The sequence below is a fragment of the Gouania willdenowi genome, chromosome 3 (assembly GCF_900634775.1).
Source record: "Gouania willdenowi chromosome 3, fGouWil2.1, whole genome shotgun sequence".
Taxonomy (NCBI): Eukaryota; Metazoa; Chordata; class Actinopteri; order Blenniiformes; family Gobiesocidae; genus Gouania; species Gouania willdenowi.
The window spans coordinates 10536804-10557464 of record NC_041046.1 but is presented as its reverse complement, the minus strand read 5'-3'; the positions used below and the strand labels follow the sequence as shown (position 1 = coordinate 10557464).

The following is a 20661-nucleotide window of genomic DNA, read 5'->3' as shown; positions in this document are numbered from 1 at the left end:
AAGGTTTCGGTCCATCAGGACCAGAACCTCCAGACACAAAAACAGCTTCTTTCCCTCTGCCACCATCCACATGAACACACCCCAAGTCACCCACTGAGCAGGGGGAAACATAATAAATATAATAATAATAAAAATCCTTACGATTACAATAGGCCGCGTATGCTTACAATTAAATTATGATTAAAACAGCAACATTTTTTTTCAATTAAGATTACAATTGTAATTATGTCATAATTGTAAGTATTGACCAATTATGCATTTACAATTATAATTGACTCCAACCCTGGTGTTGACGATTGCTTTGCAAATGCAGACCCCAATGAGTGTCAAGTTTTTTTCACTTTAAAAGCTCGATTCAACAATGCAACACATCCACGGGAACAGAGTGAATCAAGTCATCGCAATAAACAGATATCTGGAAATCTGCAGAAAATTGTAATCTATGAAAGAACTTTCTAAAGGATGGTGAGTGATACAATTATCTATTTTTTCATCTGAGCACGCTCACAACCATTGAAGATTAAAAACAATGAAATGCTGTTGGATCCCTCCATCCATCGTCCCAAATGTTCATGGCCTAATAAAAAATGCACACACAGACTTGGGAGTCTATGCACTTTTCAACTGACAACATATGATCTGTGCTGCTTTGAGAACATGCCCTGCAGGAGCCAGGAATTCTCTACTCTACGTCATCACGACTCATTCCCAAACTGGAGTTCAAATGATTTCTTTGAGACCAAATTTATTGGTTCATTAAGCAAAACAATCTTTAATTCACAAAATATTCCATTAGTTTAAATTTGAACATGCTACTGCAGTGCTGGCTCATGTGTACACTGGGGACTGAAGTTAATAATTATTTAATAAAAGATCAACAGAAACATAATTTTAAACAACTTTCACAAATGTAGCATCCCAAGCATTTTATTTTATGTTCAGTTTGTTAGAATGAGCTACTTCAATAAAATATGTATGAAAGTTTAAATAAAAAAAACACTGCGACTGTACCTCTCCTTTCTGGTTGATGATGGGGACGGCGTATTGCAGCTTGACGTCATAAAAAAGACAGGACAGGAAAACATTGGCGACGCCAATCAGACTGTGGTTTTCCTGCTCATCAAAGAATGGATCGGCTCGACGGAAATATGAGCGCATGACCTGGAAGGAGAAAACAGGAGAGTTTCACTCCAACAATGGGTGAATGAGCAGCAGTAGTTTAGATTTTTGACTCTATAAATCAGGGGTGTCAAATTCATTTTAGTTCAGGAGCCAAATACGGAGCAGTTGGAGCTGAAGTGGGCCATGGATTTTAGGTGGAAAAAAGAGAAAATTCAACATTAATATGCCCTAGTTTGCACTCCATGTACAAATGATATATAAATGATTAAGTATGTGGGTATATCAGTCCCTGCAAGATCTTCACTTCAATTTCCCTGATTATGGGAATTTGAGGAAATTTAATGGAATAAGTTGAGGAAAATTTGAGATTAAAAATGACTGCCGTCATGTGATATAAGCACTGAAAAATTGTTGATTTTAATTATTTTTTTTGTATTTGAAGAGGCTGAGATATCTACAGCTGAATTAGCTTTTACTTTACAAAATGTTTTATGTTTTGCCCATCATTTTTACTATGTTGAAGCCACTAAGTCATAATCACATCATCCATTCGGTATCAAAACACTCCAAAACAAGCATGTGCGTGTAATGAAGTCCTTTCAAAGAACTCACAGGGTTGTCTTGGTGATGCATGTGGTAGTCCTGCCACTCCTGGTACAACTCTCTCATGTCCACCAGACGATTTTCCATTTTTTCCAAACTCCAGATCTGCTTCCCTCGACACCGACGGCGAACCTGAATCGCTGGTTCACTGAGCACAGCATCCCTCTGCACACACCACGGACACACTCACAGTTATTGACTCAAGGCAGAACTCTTATGGAAATGTTCTGTTTTTTTTTTTGTTTCGTGTTTTTTAGACCTTGCGGTTAGCATTGAGGTTGTCCGATGGGATCTGCAGCGTGACTCTGTACTCTGTATGTCGCTCCAGCTCCTCCGCGATGAAACAAGCTTCCTGCACTAGTGTGTTAGCCCTCACTATTTGGTCCCTTAATCGCCGCAGACTCCTCACCAACACAGCCTCTCTGCAGTAAGGCAACAGAAGAACAAACAAGTAGTTGAAGAAGTTGTTTTACTAGTTTTAAGAAGATCTGAGGCTCTGGACTTTTCTCCTTTTTTGTAGCTTTCCTAAAATTAATAATTTTTTAGAAAGAAATTCTCAGTGTGTCCATTCAGTCTAAAGTGATTTTTAATACAGATGTGTTTCATGTATTCAAACCTAACTGAATGGACTATTTTACATTTTTTAATTGTGTAACCTTTCACTTTATCATGTGACTATTAATCATGTGACCTGTTGAGAACCTTTAAAGCAGGGGTGTCGAACACATTTTGTTCCCTAGTTTACACTTGTACATAAAAATAAAATACATAATGACCATATCCAAACAATAACTGATAGATATCAGTCCCAACAGGATCTTCACTTTAAATTTCCTAGATTGTGTGACCAATTTCAATTTAATTGGGTTATAAAGGGTAATATTGTCATAAATTGAGGAAAATGTATTGATTTTGTAAGAATTTTGAGTTTTTTTTCAACTGTTTAACATTAAAAATGACTGCAATCATGCAGGAAAAGTGTGAGTCCCTGCAAATATTGTTGACTTTCATTTAAACAATGAATCATGTTTTCTCTGCCATTTTGATTTTCTCCTACAGGCTGAATTGGATGCTCCAAAGGGTTGGCTTTGGCCCTCGGGCAATGAGTTTGAAGGTAGCCATTTTGTAACTGCCCTGCTGAACATGGATAAAGGCTTTTTATCAACAGTCCCTCTGAGTGCCTCAAATCTTATCAAAACTTTAAGTTGGATCCCCAAACTGAAGAGCAGCAAAGAAACAACATTTTTCCAAGCATCTTTAACCTTTAAGAAACCCATGCAGCACTCCATTCAACTGTTCTTTGACTGAGTTGTTTTACGATTTTAGATGGAAACATGAAACTTACCGGTCCTCACTCCACTGCTTCAGTCTGCTCTGAGCACTGGTTGAGTGGCTCATTCCGCCCATGCTCAGTCTCTCCATGCTGCGGTAGTGCGACTGCTGGCCCGGGCCCTGCTGGGCCGAGCCGGGCCCGGCTGACTGAGCACTGGACAGCCGGTCTGGATTGAGCTTCTTTCTGAGCTGCTGGAGCTCCTGCTCGTACATCTGCCGCTGTCGCTCTAGAGCCGAGCGCTTCTCCTCCTCGTGCTGCCTCTCCAGGGACTGCAGCACCGCCTGCATGGGGTCTGACACACACACAGCATTTAACAGTTGGCATTTAACATTTAAAGGTGGCGTTCAGTTTGGGATTATTATTTCTTATTCTATTTTCCTAACCAGGGTTGGGGTCAATTACATTTTTCAATTACAATAATGTACCCTGTTCAAATACAATTCAATTACGGTCATGATGACTGACATTTTAACCTCAATTACAATAAATTATAATTAGTGTGTATATTATGTTCTCAATTACTAAAGTTTAATTGCAATTTCACTAACGGATGTAGCACATAAAACAGTCCACAGGGGACCAAAGTGTGTATGCTTCACCTTCAGCTCCATTCACACTCCCATTGCACATTTTTACCTTGCACTCAAGTACAGTTACTAATGTTGTACATATATATTTTAAAGTACTTTTAAAATTATCATTATACATTTATTTTTATTGTTTTTAATCTTTGTGGTATCCAGTGTGAACAGCAAAGTAAGACAATTATACAGGGAAACAGGTTTCCTTACTGTACACATGATGATAAACACTTTGATTCTTTGAAAGATATTTACTAATGATCTCATGTAGTATCTCTGTGGTATGTATTTTGATTTGCCTTGTATGTTTGTCATTTATAGGCCCGTTGTGATGATTCTATGTTGGAATTTAGCAATAGCTCTAAACTCTTTTTACAAAACCAGTTACATTCACAGTAATCTATGTAAATGTGTATGGTCCCTATTTAAAGGGGACATATTATACCCATTTTTCAACAATTCCCTGTGGTCTAAATCTAAATTCTCTGTGATGTAAGACTTACACAGACCACAAACAAAGGACTGGGTGGGTTTATTTCACATTTTGTGTGCCGGTGGACACTCAAGCTTGATATGAAACATTTTTCCATAATTGTTAACTACATATGTGCAAGCCAGTGGTTCTCAAACTTTTTGGGTTAAGTACCGGTACCCAGTTTGCCCGACTACAACATTTGGCTCAGAATACTATGAAAAAACAAATATAGAGCATAATGATGAAATGAATGGGAGATAACACACATTTTAAATAAGGTTATTTTGTAAATAAGTGGAATGAAACAGTATTTTATGCCTCCTGAATAGATTTATCTCCATAGTTTGCATCATTTCTGGTCATCTCCCTCCTTCTCTCTCCTTTTATAACATCATTATAAAGATTATCACTTTTAACTAAAAAAACCAAAACATTATTACCCCATATTTTTTATGGTTTCATTTGTCGAATTGATACATTTTCCTCTCTCAAGTAACCCCTGTAGTGCCATCGTACCCCCATTTGAGAAACTCTGGTGGAAGCCATAGAACTGTAACATGGCTTACCAGTTTTGCATTTAATTAAATTGTAATTGACAATTTTAACAGAATTTCCAAACCAATAAAAATTACAGCAATTATCTGAACTAAATTATAATTAAACAATGATTACAACAGCAACATATTTATTACAGTAATAATTACAGCATAATTGTAATGAATTATCAATTAAGCAACTACAATTCTACATTTATAACTGACCCCAACCCTGATCCCAACACATCTCACCATTGTTGCCCAGTGCCTTCATCATGACCTCCGTTTGTGCAAACTCGTAGGAGAAGCTGACCTCACTGGACACTTCACTGCCTGTGTCTCCGTCTGCATCCAGCTGCTCACTGCTACCACTGCTCTTCATCACACCACCCTCCCCTTCCTCATCCTCTGTGGTTCGAAAGCGACGCTTGGGTAGGTTGATCCTAGAATTTATCAATCAATCAATCAATAAATACATATATTTACAAAGAAATGGATGGGCATGCACTGTCATTGTTAACAATACATTATTATATTTAACTTTTAGACCTCAAAAGACCAGCGTGATAGAATAGAATTTACTTTGTCAGGGCAACAATCAAACCCATGCAGTCCTACGTCAGTACACACAAAGCATGTGGCAGATTTTTTTTCCAAAACATTCAAAATTCAATACGAAGGAAATGCTATAGTGCTTTATATATAAAGACAATATGCTTTGCTTCTTCATTATTGTGACTTATTTCAAAAAGTTTTGCTAATTTAAAGGTAAAATTTGTTGACATCTTTAAATAAAACGACAGCAGAATAATTACATTAAACAGACAAAATGAAATATATTGTGTGTTGATAGATGATGATGTTTCAAATAGACACCAGCTATGATATCTCAAATTTTACTGAGTTGCAAAATAGGTGTAAAATGTGGAATTAAACACTAGAAAGAAAGTAACATACGAGTACAACAAATCAACGTTTTTAGGGGCCAAACACATGGACCATACTGTATATACACTGACTACTAAAAGCAGATGTGGATTACCTGAAGAAGTGATTGTTTCCCCAGAGGATTCGATCACCGTGGTGAAGCTGCAAAGCGTTTGTCACTGAAGAACCATTAACACATGTCCTTTAAGAAACAGAGTGGTGTGATTAGTAAAGTGAGACGCCACCTTTAAGGAGCTGCATGTAAAGGATGATCTGGATGATATTTTTGTTAAAAAATGAGTGCTGGCGTTTGCAGGTTCCCATTGAGATGCTTTGAAACAAAGGAATGTGCATTTTCTCACCGAGCGTTACGATAGGGGTTCAGCATGACTCCGGCCTCTGGTGTGATATCGATGATGCAATGCTCTGCCTGGATGCCCATCCCACACAGCTGGATGTCCTGGGAGTCTGCTGAGCCCACTTTAGTGTGATCCTGAAACACAATGCTCCCATCAGTCGTCAGTCAGCAGCAGCAGCCTGGGAAAGGACATTCCAGGAAAAAGCACGCACAATTCTGCAGCTGGCCTCAATCTATGTTATTGGTCCAGATCAAACCCAACAAACAGTAGCTGTTTCACTATTTCCATGCAACTGCTTTATACTTAGACAAGACGCAATTACAATCATCTATTTTACAAACCCATACGGTTCCAGATGTTATCTTACTCTCCAAACTGCAGAATGTGACGACCTTTTGTTACAGCTTGGTCAAAACATTTAACATTTTAGAACCACGTGAGTTACATTTGATAGAGCCACATTTAGAACTTTAAAACATGCCAGATATAGGGTGACCATATGTCTGGATTTACCCGGACATGTCCTCTTTTCACGTCTTTTCCAGACCGTCCAGCAGGATTATAAAACTTGTAAAAATGTTCAGGTTTCCCAGGGACCTTGAACTCATCTTGGGAACAGTTAAATTAAAAGACCATAAGTTCGCTAATATTTGCTCTATTGGAGAAATTCGGAGAATTATGTAATTATGGTATTTTTACCTGAATGATAAAACCTCCATGGAGGATAAGAGTTTTGAAAATGAAACTTACAATATAGGAAATTAAGGGTAAAATAAGTTACATTTCTGGATGAATGAATGTTGTTCTGCTTTTCAGTAGCTAGTCTTTACTTGTGTATATTCATTTTTATGCTTTTTAAACCTTACGGACAACGACAAATTATTTATCTACTATACTGTATTTTGTCGTTACAAGGTAGATTCAAGAAAATGTGGAGTACCTTCGAGTATGCCAAGTTGGCCCATGTCCCCTTTTTTTGGAAATAAAATGATGGTCACCCTACCAAAAATGTTGAAAAAACATACAAAAGATTGCACACCATAGTATTTTCTTGTTAAAATGCTGTAAAACAAAATAGGAAATTCGACAAAAAACTTTGAGATACTTATTAGTAATTTAGGCCATTTAAGAAAAAAGTCCCAAATATGCAAATATGTCTGGCTAAGCCGAGAAGCAATACAATGACAGCTTCATTTTAATATTATAAACAATCAGTGTATTCTGACTAAGATATGATTCCGGCCAGTCAGGGAAAAATGAGACTCAGCGTGAGTTATAATGCAAAAATTATATTTCCTTTAGATAAGCGTAATAAGAGCAGTTTATGTGTGTGCTTGCGTGAGTTTACATGTGATGGCATACCTTCAAGTAGTACACAAGCAGTTCATTAAGGGCAGGGTCAGCATTGAGGTTGACGAGAAAACTCTTATCATCTCCGACTTTAATCCCTGAAGACTGCAGAGAAATACCCAAACTCTCCAACTGCTTCTGACGCTCCTACAGAAAAACACACAAGCATAAACAAGTGTTGGTTGACCAGAAAGACAAGAGGAATGAGTGTTGGACAGCCAAACTGATGTAGCTGATGTAAATCTCTCTACGTCTCGTGTGTCACACCTGTGCGATCTCCTCCGTTTTGCGAAGCTTTTCCTCCCAGGTGATGGTCATCTCTTGAATGAGCTTCTCAGACTCCTCCAGGCGGTCCTTCAGTTCAGGGGCTTTCAGGGACTTTAGAAAATCACACAGACAAAATTTCAGAAATGGATACATACCGTGAACACACAAGTACATTGTCATTTAGACATAGTCCGTGTACCATTCGTTCATTTATTTTTCATTATGTAACAAAAAATGAAAAAAAAACAAGAAAACTACTTAGTTTTTTATATCTGTTTCAAAAAAACCAAAATGAAAAAACGAAAAACAAATAATTTTCCAAATCAATGAATTTATGTACTCACAAGCACTCAGTTTTTGTATTCAGTTTAAATAAATAATAACACAAATATACAGTATGCATGGGCTTTTGACCTGAAAATGGGGCTACAGCAGAAGTAGCGGTTCCCATTTTTTAGTGCTTAAGATCAATAATCTGAATTTCTTGTCAGACATTGCATAAGAAAGTAATTGCATCTTTTAGAGGAAAACAATTACTTGATTTTTATGCTTTCCATTATTCTTTTATAGATTAAACTATTCACTTTTTTATCATTAATGCAACTTATAATGATCGCTGCCACTGATTTCATTAATTTTGTGAATAACCCTTCGAAACGAAGAGTTACGAATGTAACTATGGTTCTATGAATCCCGAATGACCGCCAGAGGGGGTGCTTTAAGCACTGAATATTGCCCTTCGCACATGCGCAGTGCGAGTATGTATACCAACAATGTAACCCGTGACCCCTGGATGACCCGGAGGAAGTATATATCTTCAGGTATCACTCCAGGGTACTTTCCTACAGAATCTTCTCGCGAGCACACAAGGGTTCTGAGTGACAAAGAGCTCTGACGGTCATTCGGGATTCATAGAACCATAGTTACATTCGTAACTATTCGTTCTATTTCATCCTTGCTGACTGCCAGAAGCGGTGCTTTAAGCACTGAATGACTTATACCAGAAAGTCACGAAGAATCCTGCTTACCACCCTTCAGTGAGTAGGATCAGAGGACTCTGGCTGAAGGACCATGGCTACTGGATGGGGTGCGGCTACATTCACCCTGTAGAATCTGGAGAAAGTGCCCGGCGATTCCCATGAGGCCGCAGCACAGATGTCCTCCAGGGGCACTCCGCTCAGGGCAGCCCATGACTTAGCAACACTCCTGGTAGAGTGGCACCGCACACCAGATGGGATGAGACAGTTACTTGCCCGATATGCATGGGCAATCACATCGACAATCCAGTTGGACAGGCGCTGCTTGGAGACAGCACCATCACTGTTAGGGCCACCATAACAGAGAAAGAGCTGATCAGACCCCCGAAAACCTACAGTAGCTGCAATGTAGGCTTCCAGGGTGCACACTGGGCACAACAGGCCAGACTGGACCTCTGGCCCCACGGAAGAAGGGTTGAACTGTGCCAGCCGAATGGGCTGGTTGAGGTAAGCGCGGGACAGCACTTTAGGGAGAAAAGCTGTGTTCGGCCACAGAGTGACTCCCGAGCCGTCCGAATTCCACCTCAGACATGTGTCGCTGATTGACAGGGCGTGTTGCTCACTGACACGCTTTGCAGAGGAAATGGCCAGAAGGAACGCAGTCTTAAGGGTAACCCACTTCAGCGCTGCTTGTGCCAAGGGCTCAGATGGTGGAAGGAGGATGCAACCTCCAAGCTCTTCTCAAGAAAAGGGACACCAGCTTGTGGTGACCAATCGTGCCATTGTCGACCATTACATGTCGGCAAGATATTGCTGCGACATAGACTCTCAGCGTTGAATGAGAAAGCCCTTTGTCCAGAAGGGACTGGAGGAAGTCCAGGATAGTTGGCACAGGGCAGTGCACAGGGTCCACCTCCTGCATTGTATACCAGTCGGAAAACAGTTTCCATCTGTTCTCATACTGGAGGCGAGTAGACGGCGCTCTTGCGTTCATTATAGTATATCTAACTGGGTCGGTACAGACGCTCAAGAGCGTCTCGGGCCCTCCAGTGGCCAAACGCACAGTTGAAGGAGTTGCTGATTGGGGTGCCGTATCCGCCTGGCCAGTTGGGAAAGGAGATCCCTCCTGTCAGGAAGGCGCCACGGTGCGCCGTGACAGAGGTGGTTCTGTTCTCCCGGTATATGCATTGCTCGTATACTGATCAAGCGGGGGGCTGCCCATGTGAGGAACTCCCTTGCCACTTCCAGCAGCCTTGCAGACTTGGTACCGCCCTGATGGTTTATGTGATACACTGCAGATCGTGTTGTCTGACCACACAAGGACATTCTTGTCCCTCAGATGTGGCAAGAAGTGCTTGAGAGCTAGGTGAACCGCACGCAGCTCCAAAACATTGATGTGTGCACCTTGGTCTTCCACAGGCCAACACCCCTGGGCCGTCCTGCTCTGCCACCCGGCACCCCATCCTGAGAGGCATGTGTATGTGGTAACGGTCTCCCTGCGAGATGGAACGGAGCCTATAGGGACGCCTCTGAGCAAGTAAGCCCTGTCCCTCCACGAAGCCAGGGCACAAAGACACTGCTGTGAGACCTTGAGCTTCCTGCTGCTGTGCTGCTTGGCCTCCATGTGAAAGCTGTTCAGCCACCTCTGCAGCGGGCGCAGCGACAGCAAGCACAGAGGAACTACCCCCGAGACAGACATTAGCTTGCCCAAAAGATGAAGGAAAGAGACATAGGTCTGCCAGCGGCCCTCCCTGAATAAGGCAAGCTGGCGAAAAATACGTCCACACGGTGTCATAGTTAAACTGTTCAGTAAAACCCCAATGAAAACTGTGACCCGGGATGGCACCAGGCAACTTTTTTCCACATTCACCTTGAGTCCAAGTCGAGCCACATGGGACAGGAGACGCTCTGTGTCTTGTGACGCCTGGACCCGGGATGGAGCACAGATCAGCCAGTCGTCCAGGTATAGAAGAACCTTCAAGCCCCGAGACTGTAGAGGTGCTAGGGCCGCAGACACACACCTTCTGAAGACCCTTGGGGAGAGAGAGAGGCCAAAGGGCAGCACCCTGAACTGCCAGCAGCGGCCGCGGTATGCGAAGCGCAGAAACTGCCTTTGCTGCTGAGCAATTGGGACGTGAAAGTATGCATCCTTGAGGTCTATCGATGTGAACCAGTCCCCATGAGCCACCGTGCTGTGGTCAGCATGTGAAAAGGTATGACCTTCAGAAATTTGTTCAACCCTCTGAGGTCTAGGATTGGGCGGAATCCGCCTGTCTTTTTTGCCACTAAAAAGTATGTTGAGTAGAATCCTCTGTGACTTGACCAGGGGTCTACGGACTCGATGGCGCCCTTGGCCAGGAGGGCGGACAGCTCCTGGTCTAATGTGAGAGCCTTTTCCGGGTCGCTGATGGATGTCATTCTGACCCGGCCTAACGTGGGGGGGCCGGCGGTGGAATTGAAGTTTGTACCCGTAGGTTAGGGTGGCAACCACCCACGGGTCTGAAGCATGAATAGCCCACTGTTGGAGCTGCTGATGCGAAAATATCCAACCGCCGGCCCCAAGGGCTCAATCTCTGCCCCCCCGGCCCCTCGGGGCCCTAGTGGGAGGGCGGAAAGGCTCTGGAGCTCGAAATCAACTGGGGGACAGGCGAGTAGAGCCCCGAAAATCCCGGACTGGTCTCCGTGCGGGACGGTGTGCATCACGACAACCAGTGGAGTGAGTTGTCGGCGGCACGTGGGTGCGAAAAACAGCCGGGGGGCCCCTCAGCCTGCCGGCCGGGGGTCTGTCAGGAGGAGGCATCCGGCTAAGCTCAGCAAGCTGCTGCCTGGTTTGCCCCACCTGGATGGTTCGTTCCAGCGCTTCCTGTGCTGCTGGACCAAATCGGTTCGACCGGGTGGCTGCGCAGCATTCTCCTGGCTGCCTCCGTTAAGTTCGACTGGGACAGCCAAACCTGACGACGAGCTTGGACTAAGATGAACATTATTTGCCCAAGCTCTCTAGACATAAGCCCAAAAGCCTCCAATGAGGCATCACAAAAGGTAACCGCATCGGCATGTGCACCACCCTCCTGCAGTGAGGCTGAGAGGGCCAACATGAGGTGTGATAGGGAGTTTCCCATGCGACCAGCACGTGCTCCAGCATCATAACCCCTCCTGAGAAGGTCATCGTTTATTCGACACTGGGGTCGAGGACACTTAGCATTCCTTCGAAGTGCTTCATCTGGGGACACAATAAGAGAAGTGATGTTAGACTCGATGGGCGGAGTGCGATCCAGGCCAGCTCCCACTGCATCATGCATGGCTGCCAGGGTCCGCCCATCTGCAGAGAGACGGGTGCAAGCCTTACAGAATGTGGAATGGCGAAAGCTGTGTAGGCAGGCCTTCGCCTGAATAAGGCGCTTGCAGATGCTGCCTCCGCCTGCTGTGGGACAGCTGTGTGCAGCCGCTGTAGAGCCAGGCGCATGACAGCACGAATGGAGTTGTCTTCCACCTCGGCCCCTGAACTCTGATCCGAGGAGTGGGAGCCCTGCTCAGACACCTGGGATCCGACATCCAAATTCTCCCCATAATCACAGAAATGGCTAGCCGAAGCAGCCAAACAAACTTTATCCTCCTCGGGCTGCAGCGCTGGCATTGTGGGAGAGAGTGCTGCATCAGCCACCAGGGGAATAACCGGCTGGCTGTCGGCCAGCAGGGACCTCATCTGAACCAATTCAGCAGACAGCTGCTCGACTTTAGATGATAACCCACTATGGTCAGACTTCTTTCTCTTCCTGGAAGGGGCAGCTGCAGTAGCCTCTGCCCGCCTCTTGGAGCGTGTCTGACGGGTCGGAGGTGGCTGGCCTGGGGGAGGTCGACTACAGCTACTGAGCCTTTCACCCCCGCTAACCTGTCAACCCTGGCCGCCCGAGGCAAGTAGCTGCAGTTCATGCAGGGATTGCCTGACAGCGCCTCCCGCAGGTGCTCAGAACCAAGGCACGCAGGGCATAGGTCGTGGCCATCCTCTGGCTGTAAAGAAGCCCCACAGGATGTGCGATATGAGAGCCATCCATCGCAGCTGCACTGATTTCAACACAGGTATTCTAGGTCAACAAAGGGAGGGGGCGTGTATGCCGCCTGTCCGGTATCACCGTGCACTCCTCGGCTTAGCCTGAGGGCGGACGCCGTAGACTGGGCGAGTATAGGGACCGTATACTGGGGAAGGGAGCGCGCACGCTGCCTGCACAGTAGAGGCCCAAATATACTTAAAAAAAAAAAAGACACCGTACTGTGGTCCTCACTCGAACTGGGCTCTTTAACAGAAGATGACACTAGCTCAGCCGGTGAAACTAATGTAAACAAATCTACGCAAGGCTCTGGGCGTGCGCACACGACCCACCGGCAAACAAATAAAGTCGGCTAACTTAAATTTCAGGAGTAGGCAGCTCAAATGCAGCCATCACCGACAATCTCTTTCATTCTTATTTTGTAAAGACAACCGTTGATCTGCCAAATAAGCGGCTACTTACCCTGTCAGCGTGTGTCGTCGGGACCAAACACAAACCATATGCTGTGCGAGGGGGCACTAACGTGGCCTGTGCCAACAGAGGTTGCTAATGGGTAAAGCTACCGCTTCCCAAACACTCATCGTCGCAGCTCCTGGAGAGCGAATGCACGCTGCTCCGACCTACCACGGTCACGGAGCTACTAGCGACGGCAGCTTGTATGCACAGTATTCCAGCAACTGCACGCGAGACGAAAAAAAGGAAAGTACCCTGGAGTGATACCTGAAGATATAAACTTCCTCCGGGTCATCCAGGGGTCACGGGTGACATTGTTGGTATACATACTCGCACTGCGCATGCGCGAAGGAGAATATTCAGTGCTTATAGCACCGCCTCTGGCGGTCAGCAGGGATGAAATAGAACTGAAATATATTTGAAAGATAAAATGTTACAGGAGTCTTAAAATGTAATATAATTTTGATGCTATCTATTGGCAAATCTTAAAACACATTCTTTTTGACCCAATATCACTAAGTCTGTAATAATAATAATAATAATAATTTTAGCGCTAATGTGAATGTTAAATTATTTAAAATGTTATCCATTGATGACGAGGTTTCTGTAGAGCAGGTACGGGACACGAGTACCACTCCACTTTCGGGTCACCTACTTGGGTCAGTTGGGAATGGAAGCATTGCATAAAGGTGCCCGATTTTTGTATCAAAGCTAATGTGCATGAATTACTTTTTTGTTACATAATGAAAAACAAATGAACGAATGACACACGAATTAGACAGGACCAGTCACCTCAGCCTGCGTTAGTTGCACACGCAGCTTCTCTACTTCCTCCCGGAGCTCCCTGATGATGCGAGCATTCGGGTCTTCGTTAACAACGGCGTGGTTGACGATGTTCTTTGCTCGGTCAGCATAGCGCAGCGTGGACAGCGTCTCCTCATAGTTATCTGCTGCTGGACTTATAGTGGCAACCATTGCTGTTCGGCTGTTGCCTCCCAGACAGTCCTAAAGGCAGAGAAATATGGAAAATAAGTGACACAATACAAGGAAGTATATCAACATTGAAGTAAACTAAACAATCGGCGGTGAACAGTCAAACAGTTTGTGTACCTTCAGTAGCCACGTCAGAACAGAATCTCTGTAAGGAACAAACTTAGTCTTGTTCTTGGCTGTTCCCTGTTCTGCCAGCGCAGAAATGACCAGACCCAGCGTAGTGAGGGACCTGTGGAAAAAAACAATACACAGTCAAAACAAGTAATACTTTTCATGCTGTCATGAGCCTATAACTAAAGTTTGTCTTCCTTTCCTGTAGACTAACAAGAGTAGGCTTCAGTCACTACTGCAGTTCTAGTATGAGAGGAAAGCGCTATTACAGAAAAAAGATGACAAAAAACTTACAAAAAATACACTAAATGACTACAAAAATACACTTAATTACACCAAAAGCACACAAGAACACACAAAAAACAGAAAAATACACAAAAAAAACTAAAAAATATACAAAACAACAACAAAAATATACCAAATTACTGCAAAAACACAAAATGACAACAAAAAAGAAAATGATTCCAAAGCACGCAAAAAAACAACAAAAACCTAAAATGAGGAAAACATTTACAGGAGAATATAAAAAATGACAGCAAAAACACACACAAAAAATATTTTCTGGATTGGTTATTGTTCTAAACGCTGACATGAATGTTGACCCTCGGATTAGACAAACACATTTTTGTGGCGCCGCTGTGATTAAAGTTGCCCATCTCTGCATTGTATCTTCTTTTGTCTGCTGATAAAAAATGCAAACCCCATGCAATCTGGTGTTTCTCACAGTGTTACACAGAGTGATGTAAGCAGTGATGTGCAGTGAAACTAGGGCTGCTCGATTATAGCAAAAATAATAATCACAATGATTTTAGTCATAATTTAAATCATTATTCAAACAATTATTTGCCAACCAAAAAGTTAAATTTTTTTCCTGCATTGTTTCAAGGACGTTAATAACAACTTTCTTTGTGTTGGTCTGCAACAATAGCTTCAGCTTTGAGAGGGACGGGGCAGAGGAGCGTGCACGCATTAAACAACTCAAAGTTACTATTAATAATATTTTTTTTCTCGTGTGTGCCAAGCTTTATTTTTTGTAGATATGCTAAATCATGAAAGTTTGTTTTATTTTGCAAATAAAACAGAATTATAATTCAACATTTTTTGTTGCTGTTGATTGTTATTTTTGTAATCGTTGAGTGTAATAATCGAAATCGTTATCAAATTTCGATTAATTGCACAGCCTTAGGAGGAACAAATAGAAACAGAGAGAATGGACGTTTGTTGGCCTTTTTTTAGCATCAAAAATAATTGATCAGAAATAATTAAAACAGAGGTATGTCTATATCAGCTTAGCGGGTTGATGGATTGATGGTTGGAGATGGACACGATTGTGCTGCTTGGATGCTCCGGTATGGTGCGCTGTGTCCGTTCTGGCCTTAGGTATAATGAATAATTAAAAAACCCGTGTAGCACTACTTCCTACTTTTATACAGCACTTGGTAGATCTCCGACTACGCTGAGCTCCAGGAGCTGCGCTGTGCCCTTTCTCTTGCTCCTTTTCTGAAGCACAAATTAGATTCTTTGGTTCAAACCAATGTGAAATGAAAATGAAATTAAAAATGTCTACTCTCAGTGTGAAAGGGGGTCATTTTTAGAAATTCTATCTGGGTGTTCCTGTCAACAAAAAGGAGACGGCCAGAACAAAAACCACTGCATTTGGCACATTACTGTCAACATGTGTCACCTAAAGATTCCTTCAGACACCATGCCCTGCAGTCCCAAAAAAAAAATCTGGCAAAAATAACAATGAGCGAGTGTGAGGAGCAGCCATCCTGTTACAAAAAGAGATTCCAGTGTGAAACTGGAATGGTTTTTCCTTACTTGTTAATGTTGCTTCCTTCCTTGAGTCGTTCCCCAGCAGCTCCTGTTTTTGCTGCTCTTTCACTTCCTGCCAAGTCTACGAGGCTCAGACGACTCACCTTCTCCCCGCTCGTCTGCAGAGGAAAGAAAAAAAAGAAAAACAATTCTTTACTATATTAGTGAATTCAGTTTTTGATGACCATGATGACAATAAGCCTGATAATATCTCAGCTGGTTGGTTTATGTAGCTGAAGGTAAACATACAAGTGCTGTAGAGTGCGGCAGCACCTACAGGAGTTTAGTTTATTTTGGTAAAAGCAGAATATATATATATATATATATAAATATGTCAAAATGTGTGAAAATATTTCTAAAAGAAATGAGGTGTTTATGATGAGTATTTAGGAGCATTTCTTGGTGTTTTTCAACATCAGTCCTGAAACTCAATATATCACAAAAGATATAGCAGGGTTGGGGTCAATTACATTTTTAAATTATAATTACATCTTCAATTATCCATGTTCAATTACAACTACGGTGACAGGTATTATTATTTATTTTCCCCTCTGAAAGACAATTAGAATTACGTTCTCGATTACTAAAGTTCAGATTCAATGATTACAATCACTTATAACCCCATTAAACTTAACCTTCCTCTTGTGTTAGCTTTCTGTTAGCATCTCTTATGATAATGGTCAGTTTTGACCAATGTTTTAAATCGACTATAAAATACACTACAAACAATTATATATAATCTCATTTCTTTTTCATCTCTTGGTTACCTTGTTAGGCTTCCTTATCCCATGAAAACATTTGTATTTATACTTTTGATGAGGGTTTCTAAGTATTTTTTCTGTCAATAAACCCTTCAATTTAATGTTTTGTTTTTTTTTTTAAATGGTGAAATGACCCTAAAGAGAACTGACAGGTAAACTTGTTATGAAACTTATTTTATTGAATGCTAACTACATATGTGTAAGCCATAGAACTGTAACATGTTTCCCCAGTTTTGTGTTTAATTAATTTGCAAGTGTAGTTTTTACAGAATTTTCATTTCCAATTACAATTACAAAGGCAATTATCTGAACTCAATTACAATTAAATTATGATTACAACAGCAACAAAATATTTCAATTACAATTTCATTGTGATTGTAATTAATTATCAATCACGCAATTGCGATTGTAACTGACCCCAAACCTGTCCCACACAGTCATCAACAGAGGAGCTGTCAATCAAACCCTGTATCAGCTTTCCAGTCATCAAAGTAGCAGAGAATCAAAAATAGACTTTTTGACTAAAAATGAATCCCAATCATCACATTTCCTGGTGATTATGCAAAGCTAATCAGATCTAAAAAAAATTCAGTCACTTCCTTTACTGTGTGAGAAAGGAATAGATTACTATCTGTTCACAACCTGCCCAGAACGACCAGTCAGCAGCTGACAGGGGTGAATGTAACACCTGATCTCCATCTGCTGTCCTGGTTGAAGCAGTGAATCAGCTGAATGTCAGCAGACGCAATGGATCAGTCAGGCCAGGGAATCGCTGAGTGCTTATTTTAACAACAGCCACCACAGAGATGTAATTAAAGAGCTAAAGCCCCTGATCTGGTAACGGTGTGTTCAAATCTCACTATAGCTGTTTAATGAGGAAACTGACCGCTCACACATCACTGGATAACGTTGGTGCAGCTAGGATTAGCACACGCTGTCAATGTATAATTTTGGGCCTGAACTACGTAGCTGGATTTCCCCTTATCGCGCTAAATCACCATGGCTGAACCCCTAACCTGGTCTGGACCAGATTACAAAGTGGATAAGATCTGAGACAGTACTAAAGCCCCTCCTCCTGACCAATCAGTTCTCTTTTAAAATGAGCTGCCCATTGTTAGAGGATCCTGATTGGTGCAGATCTGATAGCTGAGTTTAGGAAATAAAGATTATTAATGGATTAATGTAATCCTTTAATTTACCGATGACATTCTTTAGGAGAGATATAGATTTACATCTGATGGACTGATCTACAGTCATCTGATGATGTGTGTGTGTGGGTGTGTATGTGTGTGTGTCTATCTATACTTTGTTGTATTTATTATTTTTGAAATACTGAATTCCTGTATTGTCTGCTCTGCTGTATCTGTCATCTTATGTAAGTTGAGGACCCCCTCGAATATGAGATGTTCCATCTCAAGGGGCTAATCCTCCAATAAATAAATAAATAAATAAACACAATACATTTTGTAAAAAGGTGGAATGAAACAGTATTTAGTGCCTCCTGAATATATTTATTTCTATAGTTTTTATATTCTCTGGTCATTTCACACCTGGTGTGGGACCAAGACTGACCTTTATATGTTCTAATCAAGATAATTTCCATCATTATTTTTATGATTCAAAATTTTAACTAAAAATAAACATCATAAAGCTTCATATATTTAATGATTTTGTTTTGTTAATGTTCCACACTTTCTCTCTGAAGTACACCCTGTAGTGCTATCGCCTATCCCTGGGGTACACGTACCTGCATTTGAGAAACACTGCATCAGCAGGAACATACTACAGTGAAATAATGTGCTCTCATCCCAATGTGTGTGATCGTTCAGCACTACCTGAATAGAAACACGTCTGTGCTGTAATAAAGTGATCAAAGCACTGTCTGTTTATCATCCCATGGGTTAATATTGTATAATCTCACGCTTTTACTTTTAACAGTCTCTGCAGCTTCCTGTCTGCGTTCTTTCTTTACAGCTTTTTCTGCAGCAACAGTGTAGTTTTTGGTCTGAATTATGGATTTTTAATTCTTCATATTTTAAAAGAATTATTCCTCAATTGTGACGTAAAATGCTCTACTCAGTTTCTCCGTGTTTGTGATTGGTCCGACGCTGCAATCTCCACCCGTTTTACTGGAGCGCTCATGAAGACTGGCTGAAATCACCTGGGTTAAGTGAACGTATTTATATCCCACTTCATAGTACAGATGGTCTGTGACGAAGAAAGATGACGTTAACTGGGAGATATCCCGAATATTCTTATCCAGCTTCATAGTACAGGCTACACTGGCTAACAAGTGTAAACAAAAGCCTGATCTAATTAATGTATATGGAATCATTAATAATGTAGGATTCTCCCCCACCTGCAGAAAGAGACATGACACACTTGCTGGCTTCCTGTAAAGTTGATAGAGAATTTTTTTAATTTTTTTTTTTTACTGTGATGTGAACAAAAGTTAAGGCTTCATTTCATTGTTCATTTACATTCATCTACAGTAGTCGTAACATGCTTCTTTTGTTTTCTTCTTGCCTCCTCAATACATTGAGCCTTTAAGAAAGAGGAAACTCCAGTTTCTCCATAGCCTGGAGTGTTGATACTTGGCTCAGTAACCAAATAAGCAAGAAAGCTATGAAGCCATTAATTTAGTCTTCAAGGGTACAGCACAGATATGTCAGAAATTCAACTGATACAAGCACATGTTAAGCTGTAGTGCTTTGTGTGTGGCTTTTTGTAAATAAAAATTAAGGAAAAAACTCATAAAAACAAAGCAAAACAAAAAATTGCCTTTAAGTTTAGCAAAATGAGGTCAAAGAGCAAAGAGATTGACCTTAGAATGACGTGTCTGAGATATGATGAAAACACATCCCTATTATTCCCTATAGTAAAACACTCTCCTATGAACAAAAAACACTAAGTACACCATTCATCAACACATTTGCCTCAAAGAGCATCTCAACAAGGCAGAGGCCCACAAAATGACCAAATGTCATGTTCTTGTGTTTGTTTAGCACACTGAGGAACACACCAACTGTGTCTGTGACATAGTAACTACTGTGAGTGTGCCTTGAAAACAGAGCAGGCAGTATCAGCTGACGAGCTCAGAGTCACGCCTGTCAATTATTAACACCATTCACTGGTAGCCAGTCCATCAGGAAAAAGGATCATGAAGCTGAGGGGTGACGTGTCTCAGTGGAAACGCACGATTGTCTCCTTTTTCACAGCGCAGTGCTGAGATGACACCATCCACTTCAGTCAGTGACCTTTTACCGGGCGACTGAACAGAAAGTTGGTCAAAGTGCATTTGGGAGCCAATCTATAATAAACTGAACGGAACGAGTTCCTGATAAGCAGAGGTGACATCAAATGACTGGCCAGTCTTTTCTCAGGATTTTAATTTAAAACATGTTAATATTGCAAAGCTGACAGTGTAAAATATAAGAGAACAGTAGACGGTGGGTTTCGATAGAACACCAATAAGTAATCAACCAGCACTGTTGATTCCTGATCATGAAATCCTTACAACAGACAAACAGTGACTAAATAGGTAAAGTATAAAACCAACACATACAGGAAAGGTTACCAAGACATTAGGGCGACCGCGGCTCAGGTGGTAGAGGGTCGTCTTCTGATCGGGAGGTTGGGGGTTCGATCCCAGTACCTGACTATGTGTCGAAGTGTCCTTGGGCAAGACACTGAACCCTAAGTTGCTCCCAGTGGTCTACTAGCGCCTTGCATGGCAGTCCTGTGCCATTGGTGTGTGAATGTGAGAGTGATTGGAGGAATGAGCTGATATGTAAAGCGCTTTGGGACTGCTTCAGTGTGGGGATAAAGCCCTATATAAATCAAGTCCATTTACCATTTACATTAGGTTGGGGGGAAGAATCAGTGTCATTGACCAAATGGAAATATATACACACTATAAAATGTTTTGTCTGGTAGAAACTAACATGACCAC

At 41.9% G+C, this 20661-nt stretch overlaps 1 protein-coding gene across 2 annotated transcripts in view; it reads right to left on the bottom strand.

Moving 5' to 3' along the window:
* The window catches only part of kif13ba (kinesin family member 13Ba), a 90475-nt gene that overhangs the window by 20383 nt on the left and 49431 nt on the right, over positions 1–20661 (bottom strand). For both annotated transcript variants that reach the window (XM_028443102.1, XM_028443103.1), the window contains exons 9-20: positions 15955–16067; positions 14140–14251; positions 13822–14034; positions 7554–7664; positions 7299–7433; positions 5940–6070; positions 5693–5779; positions 4903–5093; positions 3071–3350; positions 1985–2147; positions 1735–1890; positions 1012–1161 (exon numbers count right to left, since the gene is read on the bottom strand). In XM_028443102.1, the coding sequence (XP_028298903.1) occupies positions 1012–1161; positions 1735–1890; positions 1985–2147; positions 3071–3350; positions 4903–5093; positions 5693–5779; positions 5940–6070; positions 7299–7433; positions 7554–7664; positions 13822–14034; positions 14140–14251; positions 15955–16067 (1842 nt within the window). The remainder of the gene's footprint in view (positions 1–1011; positions 1162–1734; positions 1891–1984; positions 2148–3070; positions 3351–4902; positions 5094–5692; positions 5780–5939; positions 6071–7298; positions 7434–7553; positions 7665–13821; positions 14035–14139; positions 14252–15954; positions 16068–20661) is intronic.